Genomic DNA, 20,601 nt, shown 5'->3' with positions numbered 1-20,601 from the left:
AACAATATATGGTCTATTGGTGAAGTAGCACTGATCACTTTGAAGTGTAAATGTAGTGTGTATTTATTAAAACAAACATACTGTATAATTATGTGTAAAATAATGAAAATAATTAGTTACAAAATTATAAAGGAGAGAAATATTATAGAACGGACGAAAAAGGTATAACAACTTATTTTGCGCAAACATGTCAGCTCTTGAGTGTGCATATATTCTGTTCTTACCTAAGAACAAATCCCAAATAAGAAAACATTGGTGAATACCAGAATCTTCGTGACATAGTATTATTACAATTTAAATTTGATTTATGTTTAAAGTGCTTCACAGTTATCCTAATGTGTAAATGGACAATCATTATGTCATATGTTCTTCACTAGTAGAGGTAGGTTACCAGCATGTGAAAATCATAAAATTGGGACATTGAAAAAACCACCACAGCATGATGCTGAAGTGTCTGTAACAGACTCAGTTAGTAGCTGAATCTCACGTAATTGCGGTCTGACCGAAGCTCAAATTCTAAAAACCAAGCTTTTCATCTGTGATGTCATTCTGATTTACAGTTTGGAGCTGCTCCATTGATAATGAATGGTAGACTGACTTTGTGCATTCCTAGAATGTTAGCTTGAAAGATGTCCAGGGTATTGGAACTGACTCCCATCCAATGACTGGCGTAATTTTTAAGCAGTTCTCTATGCAACTGTACATTGGAATGACATAAGAGATGGGGCAAACTCAATCTTCTTATTTCTAGCTTTGGGAGCGAGTGATGAATAGTCACCAATTCACCCAGACATTTTTTTTCTTTTTTTTTTAATTCTGACAACTAGATTTAAAACCAGTATTTCCTGATCACATTAAATGATGTATATCCATATTTACTAACTGTATTTTAAACATATATCATCCAAAATTTTTAAATTATTTCTGAAAAATATATCCCTTCCTCAGACGAATACACTACCTGAATTATTGAGTTGTCCTATGTTGTCAAAAATAGCTGTGTGACACATTTTGCAGGAGCTCCAGTGTAATATGCAATAACCAAATATATAAAACAAAGAATAGTGTTTGCCTTTGCACATGACTGAATACTTTGCAGTATTGTATTATTTTCTATTACTTTACTCTTTCCATTTCCTCTACTTGGTGCTTGAACTGAAGTGATTGAATAGCTTAAAGTCCCACCACAGCCACTTTTAGTTAGACAGACTCAAGGCTCTGCAAGCTCATTCAAAATAAAACTACATTCATTCACAAGTAACACATCTGTTAGCCTTCTGCAGTTTAATAAGTTCATGAACGTGTGACTGAAAAACAATCTTTTTTTTTTTTAATTGGGGTAAGGCATTAAGCGAAACCTGCAACACAGCTAGATTTCTTATTTCCTAGCCATTAGCCACATACTGTGTGCAGAAAGAAAAATCTGTGCTCTCACACTACAAAGTACATCGTACCACTGCGGTGTGATTCCAAATACTCTGAAATCCTTGAGCTGAGGTGTCACATACGGTATTACCAATGCACTTCAAGTATTCAAACCTTCTTTCAAAAATATGGTAAATCACCATGGGGGAGAAATCTCATTACTGACCAAACATGGATATTTTATACTAACCAGGTTACTGCAGTGCATGTAAACTCCAATTTTCTGCCTTGACCTGATTTCTCCCAACAGACTGGTTTCTTGTGTGCATGTAAACAGCCATTTTGAAAGGAAACAGGAGGCAACACTGTATTCACCAACTAACTATCTCACTGTTGTCTTTAACAGATATTACATCCCATCCTGCCTCATTTGTAACTAACAAGGGGGGCGGTCTATGCCGAACACCTGAGAGATCAAGAAAGCTGGCCCAAAGAGCCTTGGTATAAAGCTGTGTTGTAGATAGTAATAAGCACCTTGATGTTCCAGCACCAATTACGGCTTTTCTGTTATCTTTGTAACACTAGCCTTTTAAAGAATCCTGCCAACTTTATCTACAAGAATACAGATGTTAAATAACAAGACTAAGTTCTACAGTAGGGATGCACCGAATGTTTGGTAATCGCAATAATTCGGCCAAAAATAGCAAAAGAAAAAGCACTTTTGGTGTACGGCCGAATCAGTAAAAAGAAGTAAATTTGACCAAACAATGACATTTTTGATGATGCGATCAAATAGGAACTAGCGTAGAGTGAGAGGCGTACATGCTTTATAAATGCAGCAAACATGTCGGCAGTGTGGAAGCACTGTCAAAACTGTTAAACAAAATGGCACAGTGTGTGAATGGGTGAATTAGAAGCAAGTTGAACTACAAAGGCTAAACAGTAAAATAGAAGAGCAGTCCATTGAACATCCCAATTTTACAACCATGCATAATAAGAAGAGATGCACGGTTCAATCTCCACAGCAACATTTCTATTGTTAAACAGCACACATTCTGCTTGCAAATTTGTATTCCTTGAAAACGAGATCAAACCATAAAATATGAATGACCAATCATTTTAATGTCTGTTAAGCCTAATGTGAGGATTAAACTAATCCACAATCTCATTACAATATGATGGGAATGAATTGGTGAATGCTGCATTCTCTTATTAACAGAGGAATGCAAATTACCAGCTGACAACCACAAAGAAATTTAACAATACAGACAATAAGTCCTACAAGTTGTGGAATAATATAGAATAAATAATCAATATTTCATTACGAGGGACCATCACAGAGAAAAAACCTTGGGCCTTCCTGTTGACAACGAGCTGTTTGCAACTCTGAAGACTCAAGGAGGTTTTTATTAACCTTAATTTCATTGCAGTGTCAACAGTTATGAGCCAAAAAATACCAGTATCATAATAATCACCCCAGGCATTATTATAGTGTCCACAAACGTGGCATCGTTTCAGAAAAGCCGCTCCAGGCTCTCTCTACTTATGATGCCATCAACAGTGTTGGCTCTGCAGCTTTTGGGAGAAAAACTCTTTGAATGTCAAGTGAGTTACAATACAAAAGGTTTGGTTTTCAGTTTAAAAGTCTTACTTATAATAGATAGTCAATGTTCACTGTGTTGCATAGTTGTGGAACAGATTATTTTGTGGTGTTGCTCTTGCAGAGGCCAACACGTCACCTTTAACATACTGCAGTGATCTCTCCACTCGTCTGTGCCACAGTACAGTGTCGGAAAACTAGCAACTATCATTCTGCTCTATAGTCTCTTCACAAAAATAGGGGGGAAATGCTGCAGTGAAAGAACACAGGGATTCCCTTAGAGAGATGTGAATAACAATATATATATTTTATGATGACAATATTAATCTGAGTTGACAATCCCACCATATTCTGGGGAAAACCAGCTGAATAATGCAGTAAGGGCTGTGTGCTCACACCGGGACCAGCACTCATTAAAAAAAAACAAAAAAAAAAACATTTATTTCTATCAGCTTTTAAAAAAATAATCTAGTGATAGAAAACAAAATAGTATAGTGCAGAATGTTTACTTAACATTTATTTTTTCTTATCATGCTTGAAGTAAACACATTCAATTTAGATTAAGCAATTTGACGACTCAGAGACAGAGCATTTTAGATTGATATTTAAACCAGTGAATCCAAGTATGTTGATGCAAATAATGTTACAGTTCAGCTCAACACTAACTATACAAAGAGAACAAAGTATAGAAGATGAAAGGAGATCTGGTGCTTTCTCTCTTCAGACCCATGATGTGGAAGAGAAACAACATACAAATACATCGATACAAATATTCATCAAACGTTTAGAGAGCAGAGAAGTTTTCATTTTCAGTTCAACAAACATGAGCAGTGATAGCCTCCGTGGCTAAACAGTCACAGGAATGAGCGCCACCTAAAGAAACTCAGCTTTATTCTAGTCACCCAGACAGATTCACTGATTATGCTCAGGCCTGTTTTATAGCGTAATCAGGATAAGCACAAAATGGGTTACAACAGGAACAGAACACATTATGCTGACCATTTATCTCGACAATATTCTATAATTGCTGTCTTTATTTGCACATCAAACATTAAAATATGTTCTCCACTTCTAAAGAAAAACAATAGCGCTAACACAACTAGTGGTCTAATTAGGGGCAAATAGACGGGAAAGTACAGGCTGTTGCTGGCCACTTTAATATACCATATATTATGATATAAAAACCATGGCTTGTCAAGTGCATAAACCATTCAAAATATAGTTGTTGGACTGAGGTAGCCACAATGCACTGCATGTAATGTATAATTGAGCCTCACTGCATGTCCCGCCCTCCCGTTTTGCTCTCTAATCCACAAGGAGCAGGTGCTGTGCACTAATCCCGCCTATCAGCTATCCTCTAATTATATATTGATGACCTAGCAATCATCACAACTAGAGTTGATCATAGAATTGAGACCAGTGTTTGTGTGTGTGTGTGTGTGTGTGTGTGTGTGTGTGTGTGTGTTTGTGAAACACAGAATAGGGAACAGAGATAATGTGTTCAAACCCTAATCAGACATCTGCATGGAATTGTAAAAAAAAAAGTGTAGCATATCCCCACACACTCACAAACACTGTAACTACACATGAACAGACACAAGCACAAACTTGTAAATGCTTTGCAAATGCTCCAATGGGTGCGCACACCAAACAACAGTGCTTGTTTAGTTTGAGTAACAGATTCACAGCTCCACAAAATCTAATTGGCCACTTGGGTAGCTCCAGCCACATTTGCCCAGATGTTTCCTCTCCTGCTATGTTGCAATTATTAGGCAGAACAGCAATGTGCAAAGTCCTTATCAGCAAAATTAAATATATATATATATATATATATATATATATATATATAGCTTCAATTTTTTTTTAAATTGAAGCTGCTTAAAATCGACTCGCTCACCACACCAAATGCACTGAATCAGATGTTAGACATAAAAAACTATGATTTCTGTTTAACATTAACTAGCCACCTATTTTGAGGTTAGGAAAACACCACCAAGCTCTGGTAGACAATGCAAACCCCAGACTCTGGGACAAGGGTTTATGTTTGGGTTAAAACACATTGGGATAAGTGTTAGGGTTAACTGATAGGGTTAGAACAGGGTTGGTGGGGGTTAAGGGTTTGTAAACTACTGCCAGCACACTGGCACTGAACTAGGGCTGGGCAATATATTGGATACATTTCATTAATTTTAAGTTTTGTTTTTGATGTGGGAAACATCTGCATCATTAACATCAAGAAAGTATGTGTACAAAAAGGTTATTTTCAATCAAAAAGTAAGATAGATCATATGTATTAAAGCTTGCTACATTAGCTGTCGAGTTACAACAAAGGTAGAGTAAATTGTTACACTATATGTAAACCATCTACAGTTTCTTATCTCTGCTTATGAAAGATGAGGCCATGGGAGTCAAGTGTATAGTTTGCAGATTCTACTTTGTTCAGTCTGTTCCTGCCATGTAGCTGGGTTGCTAATGCTTGCTAACCTGTCTGCAGTAATCAGTCTAACCTGTCTGCAGTAATCTAAATTTTAGTGATCACATTACAGCTGTAACCAAGTCATCTTTCTGGCATCTCAAAAACATAGCTAGAATTAGAAACTTTGTGTCCAAGCAAGATCTAGAAAAGATCATTTGTGCTTTATTCTTGTAGAGTAGACAACTGTATTGTGCTTATTACTGGTGTTCCCATGAAGATAATAAGGCAGTTGCAACATATTTAAAATGCTGCTGCTAGAATACTGACCAACACCAAGAGGAGAGAGCACATTCCTCCAATCCTGAAATCCCTGCACTGGCTTCTGGTTAAATTTAGAATTGATTTCAAGGCCCTACGTATTGCCTATAAGTCTTTCAATGGTCTGGGCCCAAAACATATTGCAGATATGTTTACTGAATATGAGCCGGGTAGGTCTCTCCGATCAGCAGGTTTTGGTCAGTTAGTGGTGCCCAGAATTCAATCCAAGTGTGGTGAAATGGCTTTTAGCCATTATGTTGCCCACTGCTTCAACTGGATCTAAGACATGCACCAACTGTAACCATTTTTTAAAATAAGTTAATAACTAGTCTTGTTTTATGGTACTTTGTTATTTTATTATTTTTGGTTTTAAACTTTGTTGTACCTTTATAAAATGTGTCTGTTCTTCCATGTATGACATTGTATATTTTTGTTGTTGTTTTGCCTGTAAAGCACTTTCAATGACCTCTGTGTATGAGAAGGTGCTCTATAAATTAACTTGCCTTGCCTAATATCAATATAAAAGGAGCAGATAAATTAGTGAGCAGACTCTGAGTTTCTACCTTGTCTGTGTGGAAACTTATATTTATTGAGGCATGTTGTACTGGCAGTATAGCTTTATGGGTTTTTGCCTAAAATGAACACAGGCCATGTACTGCAGAATGTGATCATAACTTCTCACCATTTTGTACCCACGTTTCTGAAGTATCACATAAGTGTACAGCTGTAGAACAGTACATATATGCATATATGGATTTATAATGCCTCTCCTGGAACCATCACCTTATCGTGGTGGAGAGGTTTGTGTGTCCCTATGAACCTGAGGGCTGTGTTGTCTGGAGCTTTGTGCTCCTGGTAGGGTCTCCCAAGGCAAAGTGGTCTCAGGGGAGGGGCCAGACAAAGAATGGTTCAAAAACCCTATGAAAAAACGAGGTAGAGATGGAGTGACCCTGCCCGGAGGAAGCCCGGGGCCCCGTCTGGAGCCAGGCCCAGATGGAGGGCCCGTCAGCGAGCGCCTGGTGGCCGGGTTTGCCACGGAGCCCGGCCGGGCTATGTGGCACCTCTCTCTCCAACCCATGGGCCCACCACCTGTGGGAGGAACCGCTGGGGTCGGGTGCGCTGCCACATGGGTGGCAGTGAAGGTCAGGGGCCTCGACGAACCAGACCCGGGCAGCAGACGCTGGCTCTGGGGACGTGGAACGTCACCTCTCTGTGGGGGAAGGAGCCGGAACTTGTGCGGGAGGTGGAGCGCTACCAGTTGGATCTGGTGGGGCTTACCTCTACGCACAGTCTCGGTTCTGGAACCATACTCCTGGATAGGGGTTGGACTCTTTTCTTCTCCGGAGTTGCCCAGGGTGTGAGGCGCCGGGCGGGTGTGGGGATACTCACAAGCCCCCGGCTGAGCGCCGCTACGTTGGAGTTTACCCCGGTGGACGAGAGGGTCGCCTCCCTACGCCTGCGGGTTGTGGGGGGGAAAACTCTGACTGTTGTTTGTGCGTATGCACCAAACAAGAGCTCGGAGTATTCGGCCTTCTTGGAGACCTTGAATGGAGTCCTGTATGGGGCTCCAGTGGGGGACTCCATAGTTCTGCTGGGGGACTTCAACGCGCACGTGGGAAATGATGGAGACACATGGAGAGGCGTGATTGGGAGGAACGGCCTCCCTGATCTAAACCAGAGTGGTTGTTTGTTGTTGGACTTCTGTGCTAGTCATGGATTGTCTATAACGAACACCATGTTCGAACATAGGGATGCTCATAAGTGTACTTGGTACCAGAGCACCCTAGGCCAAAGGTCAATGATCGATTTTATAATCGTTTCATCTGATCTGAGGCCGTATGTTTTGGACACTCGGGTGAAGAGAGGGGCAGAGCTGTCAACTGATAACCATCTGGTGTTGAGTTGGGTCAGAGGGTGGGGGAAGACTCTGGACAGACCTGGTAAGCCCAAACGGGTAGTGAGGGTGAATTGGGAACGTCTGGAGGAGGCCCCTGTCTGACAGACGTTCAACTCACACCTCCGGCGGAGCTTTTCGTGCATCCCTGTGGAGGCTGGGGGCATTGAACCCGAGTGGACAATGTTCAAAGTTTCCATTGCTGAAGCTGCGGCGGGGAGCTGTGGTCTTAGGGTCTTAGGTGCCTCAAGGGGCGGTAACCAACGAACACCGTGGTGGACACCGGTGGTCAGGGAAGCCGTCCGACTGAAGAAGGAGTCTTTCCGGGATATGTTATCCCAGAGGACTCCGGAGGCAGTTGCAAGGTACCGAAGGGCCCGAAGGGCTGCAGCCTCTGCCGTGAAAGAGGCAAAGCAGCGGGTGTGGGAGGAGTTCGGAGAAGACATGGAGAAGGACTTTCGGCCGGCACCAAGGTGCTTCTGGAAAACCGTTCCCCACCTCAGGAGGGGGAAGCGGGGAACCATCCAAGCTGTGTACAGTAAGGATGGGACGCTGTTGACCTCAACTGAGGAGGTAATAGGGCGGTGGAAGGAGCACTTTGAGGAACTCCTAAATCCGACTAATACGCCCTCTATGGTAGAGGCAAAGCTGGAGGATGATGGGGGATTGTCGTCAATTTCCCTGGTGGAAGTTGCTGAGGTAGTTAAACAACTCCACAGTGGCAAAGCCCCAGGGATTGATGAGATCCGTCCAGAAATGCTTAAAGCTCTGGGTGTGGAGGGGTTGTCTTGGTTGACACGCCTCTTCAACATTGCGTGGAAGTCGGGGACGGTGCCTAAGGAGTGGCAGACCGGGGTGGTGGTTCCCCTTTTCAAAAAGGGGGACCAGAGGGTGTGTGCCAATTACAGGGGTATCACACTTCTCAGCCTCCCCAGTAAAGTCTACTCCAAGGTGCTGGAAAGGAGGGTTCGGTCGATAGTCGAACCTCAGGTTGAAAAGGAACAATGCGGATTCCGTCCTGGTCGTGGAACAACGGACCAGATCTTTACTCTCGCAAGGATCCTGGAGGGAGCCTGGGAGTATGCCCAACCGGTCTACATGTGCTTTGTGGATCTGGAGAAGGCGTATGACCGGGTCCCCCGGGAGATACTGTGGGAGGTGCTGCGGGAGTATGGGGTGAGGGGGTCCCTTCTCAGGGCCATCCAATCTCTGTACGACCAAAGCGAGAGCTGTGTCCGGGTTCTCGGCAGTAAGTCGGACTCGTTTCAGGTGAGAGTTGGCCTCCGCCAGGGCTGCGCTTTGTCACCAATCCTGTTTGTAGTATTTATGGACAGGATATCAAGGCGTAGTCGGGGTGGAGAGGGGTTGCAGTTTGGTGAGCTGGGGCTCTCATCGCTGCTTTTTGCAGATGATGTGGTCCTGATGGCATCGTCGGCCTGTGACCTTCAGCACTCACTGGATCGGTTCGCAGCCGAGTGTGAAGCGGCTGGGATGAGGATCAGCACCTCTAAATCTGAGGCCATGGTTCTCAGCAGGAAACCGATGGAGTGCCTACTCCAGGTAGGGAATGAGTCTTTACCCCAAGTGAAGGAGTTCAAGTACCTTGGGGTTTTGTTCGCGAGTGAGGGGACAATGGAGCGGGAGATTGGTCGGAGAATCGGCGCAGCGGGTGTGGTATTACACTCAATTTATCGCACCGTTGTGACGAAAAGAGAGCTGAGCCAGAAGGCAAAGCTCTCAATCTACCGGTCAGTTTTCGTTCCTACCCTCACCTATGGTCATGAAGGCTGGGTCATGACCGAAAGAATGAGATCCAGGGTACAAGCAGCCGAAATGAGTTTCCTCAGGAGGGTGGCTGGCGTCTCCCTTAGAGATAGGGTGAGAAGGTCAGTCATCCGTGAGGAGCTCGGAGTAGAGCCGCTGCTCCTTCGCGTCGAAAGGAGCCAGTTGAGGTGGTTCGGGCATCTGGTAAGGATGCCCCCTGGGCGCCTCCCTAGGGACGTGTTCCAGGCACGTCCAGCTGGGAGGAGGCCTCGGGGAAGACCCAGGACTAGGTGGAGGGATTATATCTCCAACCTGGCCTGGGAACGCCTCGGGATCCCCCAGTCGGAGCTGGTTAATGTGGCTCGGGAAAGGGAAGTTTGGGGTCCCCTGCTGGAGCTGCTACCCCCGCGACCCGTTACCGGATAAGCGGAAGAAGAGGGATGGATGGATGGATTTATAATGAACAGGCAGGAGTAATGTTAACAGGACAAAATTAGCCTTATTGTGCTCTCAGGCCAATTAAATGTGTACTGTATGTAGTAAAAAGTGAGATTATAATTTATATACAAGTCTGCAGAAAATGGACTCAAACAGAAGCATTGGGCCTCATTCACCAATTGTTCTTAAGAACAAATTTGTTCTTAAACCCCATTTACGCAGTTCACATTCACAAAGATTCTGGCATTCATAAATGTTTTCTTATTTGGGATTTGTTTTTAGGTAATAACAGAATCTACGCACCCTCAAGAGCACTCTTATGCACAATTGAGAGCTGACATGTTTTCCCAAAATAAGTAGTTATACCGTTTTGAGTAAATGCCATAGACTGTTAACAGTCTATGGTAATTGCATTTCATGCATCGGTTTTATTTGCTGCTTTGTATCCACTGCTGACGCTACTAATTATGATGTCTCATTTTCGCTAACTTCTTGCAGTAGTACCTCCATTTCAGAATTACAACATTTTTTCTTTCTTTTGGAGTCGAGGCCTCCACAGTCTTATAGTCTAATATTTCTCTTAGTGTGCACACGGCCCTGCCATCTCATGCCCTTTTATGGGAATTAACGGGGCGTTTACCTATGTTAAATAGGAGCAACGGGCACAAGCTTTCAATTTATGAAGACATTGGGATTCATCATTCTAAGAACACACCTGCGAACTAATCTGCTGTTTGAGAACACGTCATGTCATGTCGTAGACTTTTCTTAGGAACTTAATAAATTCAAGAAAAAACGTAGGAAGATATTGGTGAATGAGGCCCAATGTTATGACAACCACACTAAATGTCCTGGGGCTACTGCGAGTAACACAACTATATATATATATATATACACACATATGTATTTGAGTTTATTTAGGATTGTACAGTGAGATATTACTAACCCCATGCTACATGTGGCAAAGATGATAGACTATTTGAATAGCAGAAGTTTTATGTTTCATTTTTATTTTTAAGTGATGAAATTAATTCACGTTCTTCACTCAGACATCTTCACACCTGCACACTTTCCTTGGCTTCAACTCAAAGTTAGCTAGGTGGCCAACAGTTAGTTAAATGTGTTCACATTGGAGCAATATGCCTTGCACAGGGATTAAAACTTGTTCACCCCACTAAGCAAAAGGGTTACAAATTATGCCCTTGCTATTTGTACAGGGCCTCAATGAAAGCCCCGTATATCAATTTGTTCCCCTGCTGACAACTACTATTGTTTGAAACCAGTGGAATTCAGGACTATGAGTGTTGGAAGATTTATCATAGTGGTACATGCTTAGGGGTGTCTGTAGCCATCTGAAGTGTTAGCCCACTGTTGGGCTAACCTCGAAGGAAATGTTACTGCCTTCCAGATGCAACTAATGCACTGAAGATTACAGATTTCTCGTGTAGGTCTGAGGAAGATCGGTTTTTAAAACTGCCCCTAACTTTGAACTTCACATTTAATTTCCAGCCAGTGTGTTTGTTCTTAAAATGACTTTACTTTTAAATTCTGATTTTATATTCACTGTCCAAAAGAAGAATTACAAATTCAAAGACAATTTCTCAGTGTATTAATCATGTTCTATATTTTAAGGCTTAGGGGTCTCTACAGGTCCATAAAAATAAATCAAGTATCGTATAGTACTCCTACAATAAGCTAGAAATTGCATCTGGAAAGATGAAAGAAGAGAGAGAAGTAGAGATAAGAAAGGAAAAGGTTTCGAACAGACTAACGAAGCAACAGATTAAAGTAAAGGAAGGAAGCAACAGCGAGTATGGTCCAACTAATGACAAGCTCTGTGGAGAGAAACAGTATGAGGGATTGAATTAACTTTAAGGACAGAGGCTAATGAGTCCATGGTGGTTGAGTAAAAACACTCACGTAGGCTGGCTCATCTCATTAATTGTTTAACCCTGCTAACACATTTAACACTTAGAGCTGCCTCCAACACCTTTTGAATCCTGGAGGCAAACAAATAGACACAGGACTTGGTATTTTGCTCATGCTGCACAACTTCATAAAACGTGGGGTATCGAGCTGTCAAGCACCAGTGTGACGTCATGGGAGTGCCGTAACTGTTTATACTCTTGCGTGGTGTTCGTGACACTAGTTGCAGTCTTCTCCTGAACAGAGGTGGCGCTATTGAGGAATGGCTACCAACTTTGCTATTTCTACGGACTAGAAAAAGAAGAAAAAGTTAAACAATCACGAACTGGCAGCAGCATTGACGTCAATGCTTCGATTTGATTCGATGACCTACTTCATCGGACCAAGCCTTTCATTTGCCATACAAGAACTCATCTTAACCCAGTGAATTTACAAGAGAGACTTGCAGTCACTCTGAGAGTCCTGGCATCCGGTTGCCCTCGAGCTCGTTCATGCTTCCTGTTTCCACTTTGTCGCGCGCCTCTGAAAAAAATAGAGTGGTGCGCCAATGAGATCTACGTCATTTTGACGTCACATTGGCGAGCGCGAGCTCGGCTACGGCAACTGTAAAACGGCCTTAAGAGCGATAGAGGGGAGACCTTTAAACAGATTGCATGATCTGCACTCTATATTTTCTGTTTGCCATCATTTCAGCTCCATCAAATCTTGTAATGCCGTGTCAAGGCTGCTCTGTGTCCAGTTGTCTGGGTTCTAAAAACGGAATGCAAGCAAGGAGTTGACGATAGACCAGAGAAAAGAGTCGCCTGAAATACTGCAGAATTTTTAAGTTGCCCTCTTTGTTTGTCTTCAGACTCTGGTGCAGTTGTCACTTTACTTTCTTTCATACAAGCTTTCTGCGGTTGACTTTGGTGCAAGTTCAGAGATGAGCGTGAAGAGGCAGGGACGAGACAAGGACATTGATTCCGTCCAAAACGAGTGTAATTTCCATCACATGAATGATTGGTCGGAGTACTTGTAACAACAAAAGGGCATAAAGTAATGGAAGGGTATGCTAAGGGAGTGCTTTGTGTTGGAGTGCCGCTCTCAGATAGTCTTGAATTTCATCGCTATCTAATTCAAATAAAGAGTATTATTTCTTTTTTAACAAGCACAACCATGGCCAGAAATAGGAAAAGCTCCTTAATGTCTTTTGAGCTGTATAACAAAGAGAAAGAAAACGTAAGTTAGAAAAAACGTAAGTTAGATTTATTTGATAATTTATTTTTTTTTAAATAGAAAAACAATTGAATCAGATAATTCAACATTTCCCTAAGGGAACACATGTATATACAATACAGGAAAACAAGAATTTTGGCTGTACATCATTCACACGAAGAATTAGTAACATTTTTACAAACTTAACACCAGTGATAAATCTAAGTACATTTACTGAAGTACTGTACATAAGTCCAAACATTTAACTTGAAGTACATTTTCCTAATGATACTTACATACTTTTATTTATTTAACATTTTCAATGCAGGACTTTACTAGGCTTGCAGTCTTAGTCGCAGATTGGATGAATTTTCATCACATGGCTGTGCGTTACACTGTCAACACAATGATTGCCATTTGAAGGTTTAAACCTGTACAATTGTATGCATTTTACAGCTTCTTGATCATGCAAATCAAAATTATTTTTTACAATCTTTTTGTTCTATGTGAGTTTTTTTATCCACAAAGTTATTTTTTGGACTATCTTTGGAGCTTTTATACATAATGTCGGCGAATTTTGCAGAGACGCATTCAGGTACGGTCGAAATTTTGCTGACGAACAATTTACTTTAATATTATGCTGTTGCAAACCCGCCGGCGGGTTTAGGGGTTAGGAGGGTTAATTTGAGATGCCAGACTTGCAGATAGAGTGAAAAATGAGCTCACAGTGAGTAATAATGTGACAGGAGTAAAAAACACTGAAAACTGGCTTGGGTTTCAGAGGGTTAAGGACTCTTCTGTAGATATAACAATATAAAATATGAAGCACGTGCAAATTGAGCCTGAACTTGAATTACCATCAAACAATCTCCACACCTTTAATGTGGAGAGAGGCATACAAATGGATACATTGCCTCATTCTGCGCTGCTCTACTCAATGTCATAATATTAACAGCTTGCAGTGCTAACATGAAGTTTTTATTATCTTTCTTATGCACAGCTTTAAGACTGGTGATGCCTGTTGTCTTAATGGGAGGGGTATAATGAATTACTCAACAAGCTTGTCACAACAATTACTGTAAGTCTACTGTTGGTAGTATGTGTATATCACAGCGGCTATAAATTGAAGCTGGACCTCTGGCCATGTCAGTACTCGCAATGCACTTCACTGGTAAGAAACAGTTTTATGAATCAATTTAATTCCCAAGTGGATGAATATATTGTTAAGGAAAAACTCAGGAGCAGCACAACTCATTTCACATGAAGAATGTTTGGAAGACTTTGATGAATTACACAGGAGCATTTAATGAACACTCAATTGAGGACAATTTAGGATTACACAGGACAGTGTAGGTGCCATCCCAACTTTTACAAGTTACTGTCTTCCTGAAGGTTTATTTAAACTCATGCTGGAGGCGTTAAGTTTAGCTGAACCTTCAAAGTAAACAAAGATATTGCGGATGCCCAAATAGCTCAGCACAGACTAAATGTGTTGTGTTTACTTTCTCTATGGCCTTGGCAGGGTGAGCAGCACTGTCTTATCAGACAGCTGCTACGTCTCCCATCAACTATGGAGGCACAAAGTTGAACAACTCCTCTGCCTGGAAAGGTTATGAGGTTATGTTGGACACTGACCTGAATGACACACACGAAATTCCACAACGTATATATTTTTATATTAAGGGTCATCTGAGTAGGAAACTGTGTGTTACTGTGTTACCTGTTACTGAAAAAAAAAACACGTTACTGTGCCAAAGCAAAGGTCCAATAACCAAATGGATTCCTCTACCACTGGTGATTAGGTTTGATTACCCATCAAACCATTTGTGGAAATTTAGTGTATCCGGGGGGTAATATTTAAGGTCAAGCATGCATTTGATTGACTAATACGATCACTTGCATCATCAACCTGTGGAGTAGTTTTACTTTGATTGCCTCATTCAAATGGGTGTCAACCTTCCTCAAGATGCAATGATTTATCAGCATTTAGAGTGAATCTACCTTGGCAGATGCAACACATAAAAGAATGCTAAATTGACTCATTTTTATTAAAGCCCTTCAGCAACACTTTTGATTTCCTATAAGCTGTTGCACAGTATGCAGAGGGGTGAGAGCATCCTCACACGCTTCAGGCAATAGTTGATACAAATCATGAATTTGCAGAGACAAAATAAAAGCTAGGAGACGGCACGCTTATTTATGGACACGCTGATTTCCCAATGCTGTTGTAGGAAGCTTTCTGTCAATGAGAAAACACCCCCCTTTCCTCTCTCCTCATATCCAGCTGCCCCTATCCTATGATATTAGAAATCTCTTCAATCTGATTAACTGCTTTTGGATTTAGCTCATAGGCTGAATAAACAAAGGAGCCTATAGGAAACAAGCTTTTTCTTCCCATTAGACATCTACTCTGCAAGCGAGTTAGACTTTATGTGTTGTGTCTGGCACCTGTCAGTGGGTCTGCAAAGCAGCAGCTTGGATAAATTAAACATGTTACGCTTCATTTGAGCAACTGGGTTGCTATCCCCTCGTGCATCTGCTTCTCTAAAGTGAAAACATCCAAGAATAAAACACAGCATGCTGAAATAAAAAGAATAAGCTAGAACCAAGAAAATGGGATTCTTTCACAATGTCTAAGCCCAGGTTTATTGGATTAACTGAGTCAAATATAATTCCACCCTAGACAATCAATGAATGAACAACTGTTGATCAAATATAGCGCCTTGACGGTTGCAAATGTTTCTGAGCAACTCACCTCTCCCACAGGGAACCCTATACTTTCTTTGCTGTTCTGACTGATGGCAAATCTGTTCTTCTGAGGAGCCGAAGAAAACAGGATTTTAAATGTATTTGTTTGTCTATCTTTTCCGACCTCGGACAAACAAAGCCAGACAGAGATTATGTTGTTTGCTTTCCCATTCACTGACATAAATGAATATAAAAGCAATTGCTCAGAAAAGATGGAATCTTATTACGTGTCATTTGTATGGTTTCTGTGTGACAGAAGAGAAGAGATGGAACACATTTAGAAGGATAATTGCTTTGGTCAATACCGGCTGGTTGCCTGTTTTACATTCCATTATGGGAAGGATGGGCTCTGGGCCGTTTCATCATGGCAAGATAAATAAAAGACGGTGGAGACCCGTATCCCAGGTAAATGAGTGCTTTATATGGAAGATTAGTGCAAATCCCTCACACATTGAGCATCGACGCATGTGGTCCGAGGGAGGCTTTCGGATGCAGGCTTGGCTACCTCCATCTCACACATTCTCCCGGCAATCGATCAAAGCCCCAAATCACAGCTGCACACACAGAGGAAGGAGTAGGTGACGCAGTATGACAGCCTGAATTGGAGGCTATTGCATTGACGAATGGCAGCCTCATCTGACACAGAGCCACCCAATCATAATCCTGGGATACAAATATGCACATAAGGTGTATGCATATGTGCACACACACAGTTTCTCCTTAATAACCACCCACAAAGCAGTGCCCAGTGCACATTGCAGGGAAGTGGAGCATCTGTGGAATTGCATTCGGATTGTATAAACAAGCTCTGGATTGTATCTTCAGTCAGAGCTGCTCATTAAACTCTATTAACCTGCAGTACTAATATCTGCAGGGAGAACTGAGTGAGGCGAACACACACCTGCTCCATTTAGGGGAATACATTTCTCATTTCTACAATGAACATACAGCTCCTCCCCAAGCAGCAGTCAGCACTCCCTATCTTACGCGCACGCATGCACGCACGCACGCACACAAAATCCAGATGGCAAATGCTCAACACTAATAGCAAAGAGCCATGAAGGAGAGGGAGGAAAAGAGAAGAAAACTATAGAAAGCTGAGTAGTGGGTGCAGGTGATGGAGAGGCTAGAAGAAGATGAAGAAAGAACAGAAAAAGAGAAGCAGAATTGTTGCACCTGATCCACTCAAGTGTCTGTCTTCTCTATGCATCAGCGATTTATATGCTGCTGTAGCACAGGTATACCACAGTAAAGACAACCTGCGTGGGGAGCACACAACTCATTAATGGAGCCCCATGTCACATCTGTATGCCAAACACCATCTGTATTCACTCACTCAGACACAAACACACACATACACGTCTGCTGTACCCAGGGAGAGCAGAACAAATATACACACCAAGAACAACTATAATTTATTTATTTTTAATTTAAAATACAATAAAAATGACAATCCAATATGCCTGACAAAACGGCTCCCATAACCATCCTGTCCCAAGAGATCGTCAGCTGAGCGACTGTTCTCCATTACACTACAACACTGAGCAGTCCCAATAGGGGAAGTATTAATATGTATTGCATTACCAAAGCAACAGAAACAATCCCAAATGTATACTGTAATCCAAGCCACGAGTTCAGAAGCATTTACCATACTGGAATACAGAATGAAGTGGAGCAAACATAAGTGAGGAGAGTAGGTGGGCAACTGATTGGTACATACCATTGGGGCTCTCCTCATCAATGGTCACTATGGTTGCAGGGGGGCCTGGCCGGGACAGTTTACACTCTGCATACGCAAAAAGAAAAAGCAGATGACATTAAAGAAGCTTAATCCCTCTGTACTATATTTAAATAATTTCATTTGCAATCCCAACAGTATATTGTGCTTCATGGCAGCTTATGAAAATGACTGCTTATTTTGTAGAGTAAAATACATTTCAGAGGGAGATATTATACTTTTTACTTCACTACATTTATTTGACTGACATTTAAAACAAACTTGAAATTGCAAAACTTAAAATGCTATGCATTGTTGAATATGAAACCAGTGTTTTCTACTTGAGGCCCCTTGTCACATTTTGGATGTTTATGAGGTTTTGGCAGTTCCACCAAAGATACATACTTTTAAACTTCTCAAATAGCTTGATTTAAAATTACTGTTTGAGGCCTGAAGAGGTAAAAAGATTAAATATTTCAACACAAAAAGCAGCAATTTAATGAATGAATTCTAATTTGTGTAGCAGAACTTTATTTTTTGTCTTTCTATCCCCTCCCAACCCTAGATTTGTTCTTGTGACACACAGAGGGCGATGACCTACAGTATGTTGGGAACCGCGGGACTGAAGTACCTCATTTTATTTAGAAAGTAGTTCTAACTAGCTGTACTGCGAACAGCTTCAGCAGTAAAATGCTACTTACAGTACGCACTGATGCATCAGTATCACAATTTTAATAATTTAATATATAATAATGTGGGCTGTTTTTCAGCAGAATGAGTATTTTTTTACTTTTAATAATTTAAATTAATTTGGCTGCTAACACTTAAAAAACACTGTACATTTACTTATTTTGAATTTTGAATGAAGGACTGATGCACAGTATTGTCTGAATATAGCCTACAGCAATGCCAAAACGACATTGCAAAAAAACCTGACATACAATCACTGACATTGTAAATATTTCATTAGACTGAGGAAATAAACCTCAAAATGTTGTTTTAGTGTCTTTCTGTCATGCCATAAGCTATCATATTGACAAATCTTTTTATAGGAGGTGGCATCTATGACTGCTACCGCACAAACATCAACAGGAATGGTCTGCGATACTGACACCAGACAAACAGGGTGGTCAAAGCATGTGGCAACATCATAAGCAGAGCACTGATGAGAGTGGCTTCACAGATGGGAGGTCACAGCAGCTAGATGGTACAAGCACATGGGACACAGGTAATGTCAGCTTGACAGACAGCACCAGATGGGGCAGCAGGAAAGGTGGAGAGGAGGAGACAGGAGGAAGGGAGGTGTCTAGTGTTGAAGAATAGGCGCTGCAAGGCGACACGCTCTGCAGCTGATGTGAGGAAAGTTCAGGATTCAATAGTGAAATAGTGAAAGGGGGATACAGGAATGTAATGAAACCAAAGGAAAACAGACAACGGATGGTTGCCCTCTTACCCTCATACTGCCAGTCTGAAGGGGTCAGGGGTTAGTGGAGCCAGAGGGAAGCAGAGCAGAAGCATGGAAGAAAAGAAAAGTATGAAACAGTTTGTTGAGGAACAGCTCTGATGTTAGGAAAGGAGAAAAAGAGATCATTATTTAAAAAAGAACAGATATTAGCAAATAGGGGGAAAGAGAGACAGTTTCAGGGAGGCTATTCTGTAAAAGCCTCTGCTAGAGAAATGGTGTATGTTAGTGAACAACACCACACACAGTTCTCACAAATACGACCAGCTGATCTCTTCTTGCTGCCAGTATAGTGCCGGCTGACATTATACCAGAAAGGTAGAGGCAGTATGGTGCAATACAAACATAAATCAATTCAAAAACTAAAACACCTTCTCTCTGTAAATTAAGAGGTACCATGTGTTCTGGAAAAGGAAAAAAACTGCATGAAAGAGCACTGGAACCCACTATTCAGCATCTACTCCCATCTCTCTTTCTTAAAATTGCTCTGTCTACGTGACAGTTATTGAATCTCAAGCAGCTTGCTGTAAGGTGGTGTACACTTACATTACATGTAATCAGAGATGGCCAGACAAAAAAGACACATGGTCAGTGACACCACACCAACATTCAGCGCTCTTGGGTTTCACACCGGCCTTCTGTTGCCTGACTTCACTTGTGCAACTATGCACCTGTTGCCAGATGCATAACAGTGGATAGTGTTCTTATTAAATATGCATGCCCATGAGCCTTCACTAATATGGTTGTTTAAAAGTGTATTCTAATCAGAGATAAAAACCTTAGGATGCAATGTTGCTGCATTTTTAATCATGGCAGTTTCCAAACTTCAGATAAACAAAAAACAAAAGGCATATCATTGATTGCATTTACATCTTCTCGTTTCAAATTTAAGTCAGTGTCATGATCTGGACATTAAAAAAAAGTTTATTTAGAGCTGATATTTCCATCCATGCAGCACATTTTGCTACTTGTGATTGTGTGAAAATCCTTTCTCAGTACAGGACAACATATGTCAGGATTGTGCGTTTACTTCCCCCGCCATAGTCGCTCCAAGACATGTAGCCTCAAACTGCAAATGTCATGCTCTCCATGTCTCTGAAATAGGCTGACATACTATTTGTACACTCATACTGAGCGACACTAGACTCACGCACTGGCCACAGTTACATTCGGTAGCCTGGTGCACGGTCTCCTCGTGACAGCCTACCTACCATGTAGCAACATTCACTTCTAACATTTAACTTAACATAACTACCAAGATAACATTACATGTACTGTATTTTTTAATGTGATATAATACTTTCCCCTTGGTAATGTAGCCTATGAATTTCCATGAACAAACTTCTAAGATGCACGAGACATAAAGGCTTCTGGGATTGGTTGATAACTCAAACTTGCCGAGAACCTAGACACCCGTTTGATTACATAGACTCATGCATTAGGCACGGTTACGGTCTCGTTCAGTAGCCTGTATCCTAACCTAATGGGAGTTGTGGTGATTTTGTAAACACAAACATAGGCTACATTAAAGAGCACAATTAGAGTATTCAATGCACTGATACATTACAATGGCTCATGGGATTGGCTCTCAACATTAGTAGTACAGCATTCAGTAATTGAGTCAACAGTCACCGAGAACAGTCATACCGAGTAGCTCTCACTGCAACCGCTCTTCTTCAACTCTTCAACAACTCTTTCGGTCCAATCAGAGCCCGTCTACAGAGAGCTTGTTCACTCCCTATTAAGCCCCATTGTACCG

At 41.6% G+C, this 20,601-nt stretch overlaps 1 protein-coding gene across 15 annotated transcripts in view; it reads right to left on the bottom strand.

The window, feature by feature from the left end:
• Positions 1 to 20,601, bottom strand: part of LOC116055092 (protocadherin-15-like) — a 245,948-nt gene that overhangs the window by 132,236 nt on the left and 93,111 nt on the right. For 12 of the 15 annotated variants that reach the window (XM_035991960.1, XM_035991958.1, XM_035991964.1 and 9 more), the window contains 2 exons: positions 18,834 to 18,848; positions 17,384 to 17,449 (listed from right to left, as the gene is read on the bottom strand). In XM_035991960.1, the coding sequence (XP_035847853.1) occupies positions 17,384 to 17,449; positions 18,834 to 18,848 (81 nt within the window). The remainder of the gene's footprint in view (positions 1 to 17,383; positions 17,450 to 18,833; positions 18,849 to 20,601) is intronic. The other 3 variants (XM_035991961.1, XM_031306926.2, XM_035991962.1) reach the window with 1 other exon arrangement.

This window comes from Sander lucioperca, chromosome 15 (genome assembly GCF_008315115.2).
Source record: "Sander lucioperca isolate FBNREF2018 chromosome 15, SLUC_FBN_1.2, whole genome shotgun sequence".
Lineage (NCBI taxonomy): Eukaryota > Metazoa > Chordata > Actinopteri > Perciformes > Percidae > Sander > Sander lucioperca.
This window is presented reverse-complemented; position numbering and strand designations above follow the sequence as displayed.